Source organism: Scyliorhinus canicula, chromosome 5 (genome assembly GCF_902713615.1).
Source record: "Scyliorhinus canicula chromosome 5, sScyCan1.1, whole genome shotgun sequence".
NCBI lineage: Eukaryota > Metazoa > Chordata > Chondrichthyes > Carcharhiniformes > Scyliorhinidae > Scyliorhinus > Scyliorhinus canicula.
In genome coordinates this window covers 30,679,116-30,694,115 of record NC_052150.1, presented here as the reverse complement: position 1 = coordinate 30,694,115, position 15,000 = coordinate 30,679,116, and the positions used below count along the sequence as shown (strand labels likewise).

Genomic DNA, 15,000 nt, shown 5'->3' with positions numbered 1-15,000 from the left:
GCTCTCCAACTGAAGGGCGGATGCCAACAGCTGGGGCTCATGATCAGGGACTTAAAAGCCGGCCAGGGTTGGGACCAGCAGGATCGGTAGTCCCAGCTGGGATTTATGTGCTGTTCGCCGGGTTGTTGCCTTTACTTTTGTTTGCCTAAATAAACCTTCATTGTTTAACCTTCTTGGGACTCCTGAGGGTATTTTAACCCCTCCCTGTGCTACCGTTTAAATTCCTCCCAGATGCTCTTTCCTAGGGTTGGAGAGTCAAGTACTAGGAGTCATAGGTTTAAAGTGCTTGGGGAAAAGTTTAGAACGGCTGTGCAAGGCACGTTTTCTACACAGAGGGTGGTAAATATATGGAATGCACTGCCTGGGGAGGTGGTGAGAGCAGGTACAATAGCAGCATTTAAGGGACATTTACACAACACAAATATGTGAATAGGGTGGGAATGGAAGGATATGGACTCTGTAAGTGCAGATGGTTTTAGTTTAGGTAGGTACCATGGTCGGCACAGGCTTGGAGGGCCGAAGGGCCTGTTCCTGTGTTGTATTGTTCTTTGTTCTTACTGGAGCAGGATGTTGCGGGTTTTCATCACTTCATCACTCCATGAACTCCCAATCCTTACACTCAAGACCTCGCTCAATCCCATTGTGAGCAAAAATGCACCTATGACCCAGATGGACTTGACCCTCATATCTTGAGGATCCCCCCCCCCCCCCCCCCCCCCCCCAGCACTACCCCCCCCCCCCCCCCCCCCCCCCCCCCCCACCGCCGAGTGCAGGCCTTGTCCTAAACCCCCTTGTGCTACCGCAATCCAAATCCAGAAAAAGCACCCCCTCCTTACTGCTGCTCTGCTGCTTCACCACACTGAAAAGTGAAATACTGTTGGCAGTGGAACCTGTAGCCACTGTAGACACCTAAAATGGACACTGGACTGACAAGATGGAGAATTGCTAAGACTGCAGGGAAAAGCAGTTTAGCCAAGACAGCAGTCTGCAAAGACTGATTAGCATTTTGCAAGCAGCAAAACTAGTTTCTGGCCAGGTGGAAGATCTCAAACCAAAGGTGTTAATGGCAAAACGCTTTGCATATTAATGAGGCAATCCAGATCTGGGCACACACAATGGCAACATTCAGGTTTGAATAGATACTTTAAGTGGATGTCCAGACAGAGCGGCACCAGAAGTATCCACTATAGAAACCGCCCCCTCCATCAAGAAGAGACCCTCACATTGGGGGAATTCAAAAGATATCGATTAGAATTCGGTCCAATCGATACCTGAAGGTAAAGCCCGCCCCAAAAGAGGCACGGACATTGGGGTCCTATAAAAGATAGACCCCACACATGGTCCTGTCTGTTGTTTTCGTGCTCCGGCTTTGACCAAGAACTTCAACCTGTATCCTGACTCCAGCCGTTAAGCACCAGCCGCCGAACCGTAAGTGCCAATACGACGCTCGCTACGCGAACCAGGCCCACTAGACCCCCAGCGACCAGCACACTCTCTGAAGGTTGCAGACCAAGATCGGAACGAAGGCCTCGCTCCCTGACCTTGCCTGTTCCTGTTTAGTTAAGTATTCTGATCGCTTAGTTTAGTTATAGCTTAGTCCCTTAGCGTGTGCATGCGTATTTATTATATTTGTATAATAAATATTGATCGTTTGGAACTTACTAATCGGTGTATCGTTTTATTACTTTGAACCTGACCTTGGAATATTTGTGAGGTGTTATACGGCACCTGGTGACTCCTGAGCTGAAAATACATACATAGAGCCTAGCAGTGTTAAGCACACGGCCTTTAAACGGAGGCGTGTTAATACACTCCAATAAACGCGAATTACACTCAAGTAAAACGTGCCACAAACCTGACCAGGAATCCTTGTTCCAGGAGAGCTGCACAGCAGTCAGTCAGTGACAGCAGGTTTCTGGCACTCAGACGACTGTTGGAGATGACCCACTGAGTCTGAGTCAGGTGAACGAGCCTCTGGATGCTGCCATCTCTAACATGCTGCAGATGCACCTGCAAAAAATTAGGTAGAAATGCAAGAGGCAGTCACCTGACTAGACCAAATGATGGTGAAGCCCCTTTGCATTCTGTCTGATGTCATGACTCCTCATGGCTCCAGCCTCGAGGTCTCCACGGGAATGGTGGCGGCTGTCTTGTTACAGAAGATTCTGTTGGATTTGTGCTTGGAACAACACTCCATTGTGAGAGACATTCATGGAATCCATCAGTGGCTAGGCGGGAGGGGGTTGCAGTGCCACGATTTCAATCCAGGAGCCCCTTCCTCTCAGGGAGTCAGGCAGAGGCTGCTGGAGATTCATAAGGAGTGGGACCAAAAGCTGAAAACTCCAGAAATCCACCCATGTCACTGGAGGATTTCCACTCTATTCTTATGTGCGTGGTTCAAGGGGAAAAAAAGAATAGTCCGTTTTTGGGCATGTTTAGTGGGGTGCATCTTAGCAGATGCACTTTGCCCTAACTTTTGGTCTGGGTGAGGAACGGCCCTCTGAGACTATACTTACATAACCTCAGTTCACCAGTCCAGTAAGAGTACTCGCAAATCATTTTTAATAATAATATATATTGTCACAAGTAGTCTTACATTAACTCTGCAGTGAAGTTACTGTGAAAAGACCCTAGTCGCTATATTCTGCCGCCTGTTTGGGTACACAGGGGGAATTCAGAATGTCCGAATTACCTAACAGCACCTTTCGGGACTTGTGGGAGGAAACTGGAGCACCCGGAGGAAACCCACGCAGACACGGGGAGAACATGCAGACTCCGCACAGACTCAAGCTGGGAATCGAACCTGGGACTCTGGCGCTGTGAAGAAACATTGCAATTCACCAAGTGCTACACTTGACCTTCCATCTGTGATTGTTGAATCTCGTAAAATGTCTCAAGTGTCGCGATCTGGCGAGAGACTCCTCGTGAGATTCAATGGCCTCATCGTGTCACCAAATTGGGCGTGGCGTGGCCGGTGAATCCCATCCTATATCTTTTTAACCTTGCACCGGAGCTCCACATTTGTGACCCATACTTCCAAACTAGGCCACTTTGGAAATGAGAGGTATCCCTTTTCTGGGTGTTCTGTGCAGAGCAGGTTGATTGGTGGAAGCAAGAGTGCTAGCTGTCATATTTTGGTAAATTTCATTCCCATCATAGTTAAAAACTTTGGGACATTTAAATAGTTTTTCACTGTGTTCGTGAATGAGTGTGAGTGAGTTAATTAGGTAGGGTGGGTCGGGTAATAGTGACCAAAAATAGGTTAGGAGGGGTTATTGGGTTACGGGGATAGGGTGGAAGTGAGAGCTTAAGTGGGTCGGTGCAGACTCGATGGGCCGAATGGCCTCCTTCTGCACTGTATGTTCTATGTTCTGTGTTAATATCAGTGGCTCAGAACTTCTGATCTCTGGTTGATCAAACCCCTGATATGTGCCTCGGATGTTCCAACAAGACTGACAATGATGGAATTGCCAAGGCAGATTCAAATTTGGATGGTAATTCCCCAGTGTCCAGAACCTTCTGAAAAAAATCTACAAACGCTGATTACAGCCAAAGACTTCAGACATTCCAACTTACTTATCTGGATAGTGACCCAGGAAACGTTTGACAGGTCTAACTGCTGGGTTATGGTCATGGCCAATCCACCTAACCTGCACGTCTTTGGACTGTGGGAGGAAACCCACGCAGACACGGGAGAACGTGCAGACTCTGCACAGACAGTGACCCAGCAGGGAATCGAACCTGGGACTCTGGCACTGTGAAGCCACAGTGCCTATCCACTTGTGATAATATTTATTTATTGTCATATGTACCGAAGCACATGTGATAAGTATTTTTCTGCGGCCAAGGGAACGTACACAGTACGTACATAGTAGACAAAAAGAATAATGGACAGAGTACATTGACAATGATACATCAACAAATAGTAATTGGTTACAGTGCGGAACAAGAGCCAAACAAAGCAAATACATGAGCAAGAGCAGCATAGGGCATTGTGAATAGTGTTCTTACAGGGAACAGATCAGTCCGTGGGAGAGTCATTAAGGAGTCTAGTAGCTGTGGGGAAGAAGCTGTTTCTATGTCTGGACATGTAGGTCATCTGTAACTTCTGCCTGGGTGGGAGGGGTCTCTAACAATGCTGTCTGCCTTCCTGAGGCAATGGGAGGTGTAGATAGAATCAATGGGAGGGTGGCAAGCTTGTTTGATGTGTTGGGCTGAATTCACCACACTCTGTATTTTCTTGTGATCTTGGGCCGAGCAGTTGCCATACCAACCTGTGATGCAGCCGGACAGGATACTCTCTATGGCGTATCTATAGATGTTTGTGAGAGTCGATGCGGACATATTGAATTTCTTTAGCTTCCTTAGGAAGTAGAGATGTTATTGGGCTTTCTTGACTGTTGCAGGCGGTGGTGAGTCACCTTCTTGGATCTCTACAGTCCTTCGGTTATGACCTTCCTGTTGTGATTTGGTATGGTTTGAGCATCTTGCGAGGTTAAGCGTCAAAGATTTGGAGTCACATCTAGGCGAGGTCTTCTAAGGACAGCGTATTTCCTTCCTCAAGTGACCAGATGGCTTTTTATGACAATCAATGGTAATTTCATGCTCTATTTCTGAAACAACTGGCTTCAAGAACTAGATTTATTAATTATTGGAATTTGAATTCCATTGGCTGCTGTGGTGGGATTTGAATCCATGTAACTAGAACATTAAAAGCCTGAACCTCTAGATGGCTAGTCCAATGGCATTAGCACTCTGCCATGGCCTCCCCTTAAATGTTGTACCATGCGTAACATTACAGTATAGGAAACCTAATGTGGGACTGTGAAAATCTCCCTGAGCAGATTTGCTGTGGTCACCTGCACAGAAAAAGCCTGGTGCACAGCAACAGGGTCAACAACATAGTTCAAAACTTGTTCACTAAGTTTGCTATTCTACATTGATATGGGAAGATTAAATTGATGCAAAAAAGTGAAAATTTAATGAGAAATATAAACAAACGTGTTTTTCTTTTATTTCCCTACAGCCTGCAGTAAAGTGAAAGTGGCAGACATAATTTTCGTAGTCGATGGATCAAGCAGTATAAATCCTCCTGACTTTAAACGAGTAAAACTATTTATGGAAATCTTGATCAACAAAACTGAGATTGGTAAAACCAGAATGCAATATGGTGTCGTAATCTTCAGCACACCTGTAGATTTGGTATTCCAGCTCGATCAATATAATGACAAAGTACAACTATTGGAAGTTGTTGATAACATTGAGCAGTCTGGTGGGAATACAAATACAGGTGAAGCACTGAGATTTACAATTGACTACTTTGATCGCTCAAAAGGGGGCCGTCCTGAAGAACGGCAATTCCTTATTGTAATTACAGATGGAGAAGCAAGCGATCATGTGTCTAAACCTGCTGAAGCCGTCAGAAATAAAAACATTACTATTTTAGCTATCGGTATCAAGGATGCTAATTACGACCAGCTTCTGGATATTGCAGGATCCCACGATTATGTTCATCAGGTCGACAGCTTTGAAGCCTTACATGAGTTGGAAAAATCGATTTCATTTGAAGTGTGCAGTCCAATTGATGGTAAGTTAAAAATATTTCAAATTACTTGTAAACGAGCAGATTGATTCTACAGTTTTCAAGTATGTGTTTATGGTGGGAGCTTCGCCCACTGGCAGTGAATTTTGGAAAATAATGGCTGCTTTGCTGAATAGAACATTTTCTAATATGTGTTGTGATAGGCAGCAACGTTAATTCACCAGGTTAGAATTAGAAAGTTTGGCTCATCTGTGTTGCTGCCAAGGTTTATTATTGCTTTTCTCTACTCTTCTCCTGAAGATGGTGATATTTGTTGTGTTATGGTTCCTTTTAGTGCCAGAAACCTGCCCTGCTTCAGCCAATCAGCCACTCCAGACATGTGAGCTTGGCAGGGTGTTTGACTCAAGAAGTCAGCACATCCTGTTCTCAGCCATAGTCCAACCTTTCACACTTCCCATGGGTCACTAAGGAGTTGGAATTTTGATATTACCCTCGCCCTTCTCTCGTTAGAGGTACTGAATCAATCATACCACCCTTCCTCCCAGCTAAGCTGAAATGGCTCAGTAGAATTGGAAACTTTTCTCATCGAAGACTCAGTATAACTCCTCACAGGCCATTTCCCTATGATAATGAAGAATAGGAAAATCTTTCACGACACCATTCAAAAACATATTCAAATCTACTGAATTACTGACAAAAACGCAATCTAAATTTTGAAATTGCCAATTGACCTTCGTGTCAGACACCTTTGCGATAAGAAAGTCCCAGATTTCCCTGGTATTTGTGTGAAATTCATGCTTACATCACCCTGAACAGCCTAACTCTAATTTTAAGATTATGTCCCTTGTTCAGGACTCGTCCACATGTGGAAACAGTTTCTCTTATAGATCCAATCAAATACTTTAATGATAAACACCTTAATTAGATCAACTCACAACCTTCTACACGGCAGGAAATACAAGCTATCCTGTGAGTTAAATCTTTCTAACATCACCGTGCATGCTCTTTGAAGCCAATACATCCCCTTCGGTATAATGTCCAGAATTGTATACCTTCCGTGAAAGGAAAAGTTAACTTAATATTTCAGATCCTTTGTCGGACTGAATGAGAAATCCCTTAATCAAATAAGATAACTAAGAGGGAGGGAAGAACAATATGTAAATATCAAGAGTCAAGAAATAAATCTTACAAAGAATCAGTGGATTTAAAAGTCTATTATTCGTACTCGTACGTCCATTAACTTCTTTGCGGTCAAAATCCTATACTTAAACCTTGACTATTAGATGTTGTTCCTTTCTGCTGTCTGTTTTGTCACACCCATGAAAGACACTTATTTTACTTCCAGTTTTTAATCTACACCTGAAGCATTACGTTGTCATCTCTGTTTTCAGATACTGTCAGATCTACTATATATTTTATCAATGCATTTTTATTTACGGTGTCCAGAATTTTACTCCTCTTTTCGTTTCTACTTGCCTTTGCTTGATTATTTATTGTTGACTATTTTTCAACAGAATGCAAGAGAATAGAAGTTGCAGACATTGTATTCGTCATGGACGGTTCAGACAGCATAACTGCAGTCCAGTTTCAGAGTATGAAGGATTTTATAATGGTAATGGTGAACCGTTCTGAAGTTGACATGGATAACGTTCGATTTGGTGCTATCGTGTATGGGAATAATCCGCAGACAATATTCCAGCTTGATCAATTCACAAGCAAAACTCAAATGAGAAATGTGGTTCTTGGGCTTCAGAAGACAACACGTGGATCTCGGTTCACAGCAAAGGCTCTGAAACAGGCACAGAAACTTCTAACTACAGAGAAAGGTGGTCGACTGCAAACCAAACTCCAAGTGCCACAGTTTGTTATTCTCATTACTAATGGACCAGCCACAGATTCAAAAGACATATCACCCATAGCTGAAGCCTTGAGAAACGACGGTGTTGATGTCTACGCCATGGCAGTAAAAGGTGCCAACAAACCAGAACTTGTGAAGATTACAAAATCCGAAGCCAATTACTATGCTTCTGCGGATTTTAATTATTTGAACACTTTATCCAAGACCATTTCTCAGTTGCTGTGTACTGAAACGAAACCAGGTGTGTAGCTGTTTCAGCAAAGAAATTATACCAAAAGAAATATCTGTCCAGAAACCATAGAACCATATCCCTACCTTTGTAAAGCTATTCCCGGTTAAAGTGCTGCTGAAAGTTCAATGTCAATGTAAATTTTAATGGAAAATAGGCTGATGCACAGATTCTGTGAAACTTCTGTTTTAGGAAATATGAAAATCTGCATTAAATGCAAAAATAAAAAATTATAGGTAAAATTCAATTTGCTGGAAGGAAGACCAGCCCTCATGATTTTTTAAAAGTGCAATGATTTTATGACATTTAAGATGTTATCCCCGTGTCTGCGTGGGTTTCCTCCGGGTGCTCTGGTTTCCTTCCACAAGTCCCGAAAGATGTGGGGCGCGATTCTCCGCTCCCACGATGGGTGGGAGAATAGCGGGAGGTGAGCTCCCGCACCTCCCGCTATTCTCCCACCCCTCCCCAAAATGGCGTGGCGCAAAACCCGCGGAGAATCGCGGGGCCCCCGTTTTTCACGGCGACCAGCGATTCTCCGACCCCGATGGGCCGAGCGGCCGGCCGTTCACGACCGTTTCACGACGGCGGCAACCACACCTGGTCGCTGCCATCGTGAAATGGACGGCAGATGCCTGTTTGGGGCTTCTAGGGGGCAAGAGCACCACGACTGTGCTCGGGAGGGGACAGGCCCGTGATCGGTGCCCACCGATCGTCGGACTGGCATCCAAATCGGACGCACTATTTCCCCTTCGCCGCCCAGCAAGATCAAGCCGCCACGTTTTGCGGGGCGGCTGAGGGGAAAGTTGGCAACCGCGCATGCGCGGCTGACGTCATTAGGCGAGTCAGCCACATCATTTTTGGTGCGCCGGGACTTGACGCCAGCGTCAAGGCCCCGTGGCCGACTTGCCCGAAATGGCCCACCTATCCCCCCGGGGAGGGGAGAATAGGGGCCGAATTCCGACGCCGTTGTGAGCCTCTCCAGGTTTCACGACGGCGTCGGGCCTATCAGAGAATCGCGGCCATGCTGTTAGGTAATTTAGGCATTCTGAATTCTCCCTCAGTATAGCCGAACAGGCACCGGAGTGTGGCGACTAGGGGATTCTCACAGTAACTGCATTACAGTGTTAATGTAAGCCTACTTGTGACACTAATAAAGATTATTATTAAGCTAGATTACTGTCACTGTGGGTAGGATTCTCCACCTCACACCGTGGGAGTGGAGTTCCTGATTCGGTGGAAAATCTTGTGTCGGGCTAGACATTGGATCAGTGCCGTTACAATTTTTTGGTCTCCCGCTGATTTGCGCTCCTGGCAGGACCGCCACACCAGACAACCCCATCAGAACCCCTCCATCAGAGACCCCCATCAGTCCTCCTCAGCCCCTCCATCAGGCCCTCCATAAGCCACCACCAGACACCCCAACCGGACGCCCCCATCAAACCCCCTTCAGAGACCCTTATCAGAGATCCCCATCAGACCTCCAATTAAAGCACCCATCCAACCATCCCCAGTTCTCTGACAGACCGCCCACCATACCCCTGACAGACCCCCCCCACTCGAACCCCAATTAGAGCCGCATCAGAGGCCCCCATCAGAGACCCACCATATCAGAGATTCCCAATATCAGAGACCTGCCACTAGAGCCCCCCACCAGACCTCCATCAGAGACCCCCATCAGAAGCCCCCATCAGAGATCCACTATCAGTGACCCTCCATATCAGAGACATCCCATCAGAGACCCCCCATATCAGATAACCCTCTCATCAGTCACCCTGTCTGGAAGCTAAAGAGTAGTCCAAGCAGAAACAGTGAAAAATCACTCTTTCAGTTAACTGTTTCTTCCACGTGCTACTCAGACAGATGTGTAGAAAGCAGCAGCTTTTACGTCATATTCAGCCAAAACTACATCAAAAGGCTTCGATCTCCCTCAGATTATTTCATCTGCAAGGCTTCTAGTCACTTTCAAAGAGAAATGGTTTTTTGAAGGCTGTAATTGACAGAGTAATAGCATCCAAAAGCCCTGTGTGGATTATTTATTTTCATTGCCCTTCATACTTGAATAATGCATCTCAAGTACCCTGCTTTGAACTTAACCACAATGTTTATAAATATCTAGGAGTTAAGTGCTTTCACTTCCTCTTTGTCCCAGCTGAAAGTACTGCTTTTATGTGGTCAGGAGCTGTCAATCATGGCTAGATATTCAAAAACATTATGGTTAGTTTCACAGCAGGTTACTTGAAATGCATTCAATTTATTCAAACTTTCAGGAAGCCAATGGGAAAAAAAGTGTGCAGTGGCAGAGGGGTTACCCACAGAATACACTGACAGACTTTTACAGAAGGAGGAAGCACATTTCCAGGACTGTGGGAGCTTGCTATGAGGGTCACATAGGCACAGTGACACTTATTCACAGCAAAGGACTCAGGCTTTGTGGGGACATCCTGGTAGGAGGCCTGGGAATCAGTGAGAGACTAACTTTTATTAACTTCATACACCAAGGCCTCATGATCCCCACTGAGGCAAGCCAGCTTGGAGGGAGTGAGGTCCAGGTACGCGTGTTAGCATATCAGCATAATCCCAGCCAGCTTCAGGGCAGACCAACATGCAATAGCACAGATTGACATACTAACATGCGTCACGCAGAAGACACTATCCCCAGAAGATGGTCTACCAGCAAGGTTGAACTACCTCCAAATGTCCAAGCGGCAGTGCTAGCAAGGTAGAGGCCATCAGTTATCTCTTCATCAGAGGCTGGGAACCCTGTGGCGGGTAACTCAGCTCTTGACTCCCCAAGGCCTGTGCACTATCTACAAGGCACAAGTCAGGAACATGAATAAATACTCCCCACTTGCCTGGATGAGTGCAGCTCCAACAACACTCAAGAAGCTCGACACCATCCAGGCCAAAGCAGCCGCTTGATTGATGCCCCATCCACCACCTTAAACATTCACCCTCTCCACCATCAATGCACAGTAGTAACAATGGGATGGATCCTCCGGCCTCCTAGCCACGTGTTTCTCGGTGGCACCATTCATTAATAGCGGGATTCCGGGTTCTCATTGAAGTCACCCCAAGCCGTCGGGAAACCGACGGGCTGGGGTGCTCTGCTGGCATAACCAGTGAACAGATGGAGAATTCCTGACAATGTACACCAGGTACAAAATGCACTGTAGCATCTCACCAGGATTCCTCCGACATCACATTCCAAGCTCACAATGTCTACCACTTAGCAGAACATGTGGTTGTGACTATAACCTGCCAGCTGCGGCAGCCACAGATCCAACCTCAGAGCAGGACATTTACTATGTCAAGGTGACCATCTTCCATGTGTTCGGTCCCTTCCATTTTGCCACTGCAAGTATAGTGTAAGCCACATCCTGCAATTAACATACATCACATAGGTTTTCTGAGCAGAGAGAGAGCTTCATCAAATTTGCTGTTATCAGGGACAAGGAGATGGAGCAAGTACAAGGGGTTAGCATTCTTTTCAGGCTACAGTGTGATGCAAAGTGCCATTTACTGTACACAAATTACCTTACACAAGCTTTATTAGTACCTGCCAAGCACTTTTTAAAATTCAAACCCAGAGTCAACTCTGACGGGTCAAGGCATTACCTTGGAGAATGAACCAAAGAATGGTTGTCTCCAAGTTTAGTTGAAAAAAATGTTCAACGCATGGATGTAGTTCGTCTGTCTGAAAAGGACAGGGCACTGTGTGTAAATGTATTATATATATATATATATATATATATGTATATTATATATATACTCTATCTCCCCGCCACTTGTCAATGGGATTTTCCATTATAAAAACCCCATTCTGTCGGGAAACCTGCAGGCGGGAAAAATGGATCACAACGACTGGAGAATTGCGGCCGACATTTGCGACCGTAATTTTCAATTCACACCCACAAAGGGTGCAATCTCGCAGCCTTTTGAAAATCCAGCCCCAGGACACGAGTTTTACTCAATCCTAAAAATTCACAGAATTTCTGATGCCCAAATAATAATATAGGTTCATGATTTTCTTCGGACCCTCTACAATATGGCAATTTATGGATGTTTGAAGTATTAATCTGTACTCTCGAAATGCTTTAATATTGTTGCTGTACATTTGTTGATGGTTTTTCGATCACACCATCTGGCCTTGCTCTAAATGCTCTTTGAATTTTTGTGCAGAATGCAGACTTCAGAAAGCGGATATTGTTTTCCTCCTGGATGGCTCGGGAGTAGTAAAAGACAGCGAATTCCAGTTGATGAAGGAAGGCTTGATAGATTTTGTCAAGTTGTTTAATGTTGGTCCAGATCACTTCCAATTTGCCTTGGTCCAGTACGGCAAAACGCAACGTGTTGAATTCAACTTGTCTGCGTCTGATTCACATGAAATGCTTGGAAAAAACATTGAAACTGTCACCCAGCTGAAAGGAGAAACTGCCACTGGAGCGGCACTAACATTTGTGAATAAACTCTTCCAGCGTTTAGATGGAAGCCGAAGAAATGAAAAGGTGCCCCAGTATCTTTTAGTGATTCCAAGCGGGTCATCTGTTGACAGTGTGGTTTCAGCGGCTGCTGAGTTGGGTAAACAGAGGATTCAAATATTTGCATTGGGTATCAAACATATAAAAAGTAGCGAACTTCTGCAAATCACTAGATCACCGGGGAGAAAACTTTTTATTAAAGATATTAAGGATTTAGCCAAAGTTAAAAGAAGAATTGTTCGTGTCATTTGCATTCCACCTCCTCTTCCAAAAGGTAAGTGAATTTTTAACAATGATGTAACCTTCTAAAAGACTGCTTGGCTCTCTGCGCCACAACTCTGACAACTGTTGAACAAAATCATACATCAAGCCATATACTGGCTTAGATGTTTTTGCCTCTCCACTCTTTTTTTCTTTAGCAGTTGGGGCAGAAGGAGCACCCTATGGACCTTTCCCCACCTCATTTCCTGGGTGCTGTCTCAGTCAATGGTGAATATTCTGTTCATATGTGAGTGAGTGACTATTAGAAGCATGCACAAGAGATAAAAATGTTGGTGAAAATATATCCAAGAATCTGATTCATGAAAGCATTGGATGCAAGTCTTCAGTGAGAGGATAGTCAGGATTTGTGGTTGTGTTCAGAGTGCTGCCTTGAACAGTTCCCAGGAAAAATGTTTATAATTTTAAGAAGTGCTTTATCGATTTTATTGGCGGCATATGGGCTGCCTCCACTCTCAGGCTTTAACAAGCAACCAATTTTAGGGGCAGGTTCCAGGCAGGATCTGGTAAGCATATCTCCAGTAAATAACTGGGACTATGTCACCCCATAAATAACTATGTCACAGTCAGTAAATAACAAGCCAGGCTTTTAAATTTAAAATTGGAAAACCAGTGGTTCCTTCTTAAGTGTCTTCGAAAAATTGTTCAAATTCTTTTAACTTCCATTGCTGCTAATGTTGTTTCACTCCGTTAAGGTCTTATGAAAATGCAAAGGTTAACTAAATTGTGTGAGGCATGGCAGTAACACAAAGTTCTTCATAGTGATGGAGCTGCCAATCGGGAGCAGTAAAGTGACGCATGTTTTTTTTCCCTTTCCCCTAATTGTCTTTCCTGCTCCACCCACTATCCTCAACTGAAGTGGTGACCTGCCACCAGACCTCTAACAGTGGGGGCGAGTGGCTGACGTGAGGAGGGTTCAGCTTCCTTACGGTTCCTAATCAAAATGGTAAAATTCCACTACAACTGGGAAATAGCTGCTCGGTGATACAACCCTGGGCTCTACCGTAGTGTTGGAGTGGCATGTTGAGACACAGCACACTTCAATAACTCACTCCATTCCATTATTTCCATGGCTTGCTTAGTTTAGTACGGGAGCTGAGATGAATTATTTCTTATCCTGTAGGGGGTTCTCAAAGGTCAGGGAGCAAAGCAAGATTTATTTCTTAAATAGCATTTTTCATTGCAAGATTTGAACTCGTTCCGTGTATTAGAATACCAGCAAGTTCCCAAAGGCTCAGCGAAATGAGGTCAGAGAATAGTGGAAAACACCAAAAATGAGAACCGTGCCAGGTGCCAAACAATTTGCGATGCAACCCGCCTTCTCCCGTAGGCGAAATTGAGATCTTGCCGTAGCGTGGCGAGAAACCAATTATCACCACTTAAGCCCAATTTCCATACAATTAACGAGAGCCACCCCATGTCCAATGGCCTCCTGTCATTCAGCCCCCCCTCTCCCTCCCCCCCCCCCACATCAGGTTCCCACGCGGGCACCGATTAGTACTCCTTTTGAAAAACGTGAACCTGGCAGATGGACTTCTGTGGGGAACCGAGGAGGTGAGAAGCCATATCTGCTCACAGGCAAATACCCCGGGGGTGCTGGACTTGCCACCCCAGTGCTCGGCGGGGTGTGGGGGACCTTTGGCTGGGGGTGGGGATTCTCCGTAAGGGTGGGCCGCCATGGGATTGGGGAGGGGCAACTGCGGGGCAACCACTCTCGGCACCACCATGCCAAACCCAGAATAATTTACCCATTCCAGGGGCAACCCTTGTTCTTGCCCATCTGCCCCGCTGACCACCCATGACCCCCACCGACTGCCGAGGCCTCTGGCCGTGCAGATGAAGGCTCTCACTAATAGGGAGTTGGCAATTGTGGTTAGATGAACGCCCCAAGTGGATTCCCTTGGGTGGGCAAACTATGTAGCATATGGGAGTCATTGCCTAGAATCTCAATCACACCTTGATGCCTGAACACTGTGCTTGAACACTGTGGGAGGCAACACCTCGCACGCAGCAGTCAACATCCGAACACCCGGGGGATGGCACACAGCTTCAGGGACATGTCCACGGCCGGAGTGTGGGTAGGTGCCACGGGGAGGGGAGATGCCCGGATAAATGTGCCAAGGGATCAAAGGTCAGTCCGCATTATGGAACAAAGTGACAGAGGCCTCATAATGGTTGTGAACAAAGGTGTTTAGTATAGTTTACAATTCCCAACCCCCTACCTAGCCCCCCCCTTCCCCGGTGCCCTCAGTGATCCACAATACGCTTGGCCCTCCGAGCTCGACCATTATGTCTAGGTGTGTCCCCAGGATGGACTTCAGGAGGTGGAGGCAGCCAGCTGCTTACCATGTCCCATGGCATTCGATGTCGCTGGCGAGCGTCCTCTGAGGGTTTTGAGGCTGGAGGAGCCTGCCTCAGCTGTCGGCAGCACATGCACAGGCGTGCCAACGCCTTGTCCCGTGTGCTGACTTCGAGAAGCAGCCTCTAGGACCACTCATCAGAGTGGTGGAACTTGGGGGAGCTGGTGGCGAGCGTCGCCACTCGCCCTCCATGGGACGGGTCCAGGTTGGCACCCAGCACCCCGTCCTCCCAGTCAGTGCCCATAGGGCTCAGG

The 15,000-nt window shown here is 46.1% G+C and overlaps 1 protein-coding gene across 1 annotated transcript in view; it reads left to right on the top strand.

Moving 5' to 3' along the window:
• Positions 1-15,000, top strand: part of LOC119965888 (collagen alpha-6(VI) chain-like) — a 204,048-nt gene that overhangs the window by 33,185 nt on the left and 155,863 nt on the right. Inside the window, exons 6-8 of the mRNA XM_038796853.1 lie at positions 5,027-5,587; positions 7,057-7,641; positions 11,809-12,381. Coding sequence (XP_038652781.1) covers positions 5,027-5,587; positions 7,057-7,641; positions 11,809-12,381 — 1,719 coding nt within the window. The remainder of the gene's footprint in view (positions 1-5,026; positions 5,588-7,056; positions 7,642-11,808; positions 12,382-15,000) is intronic.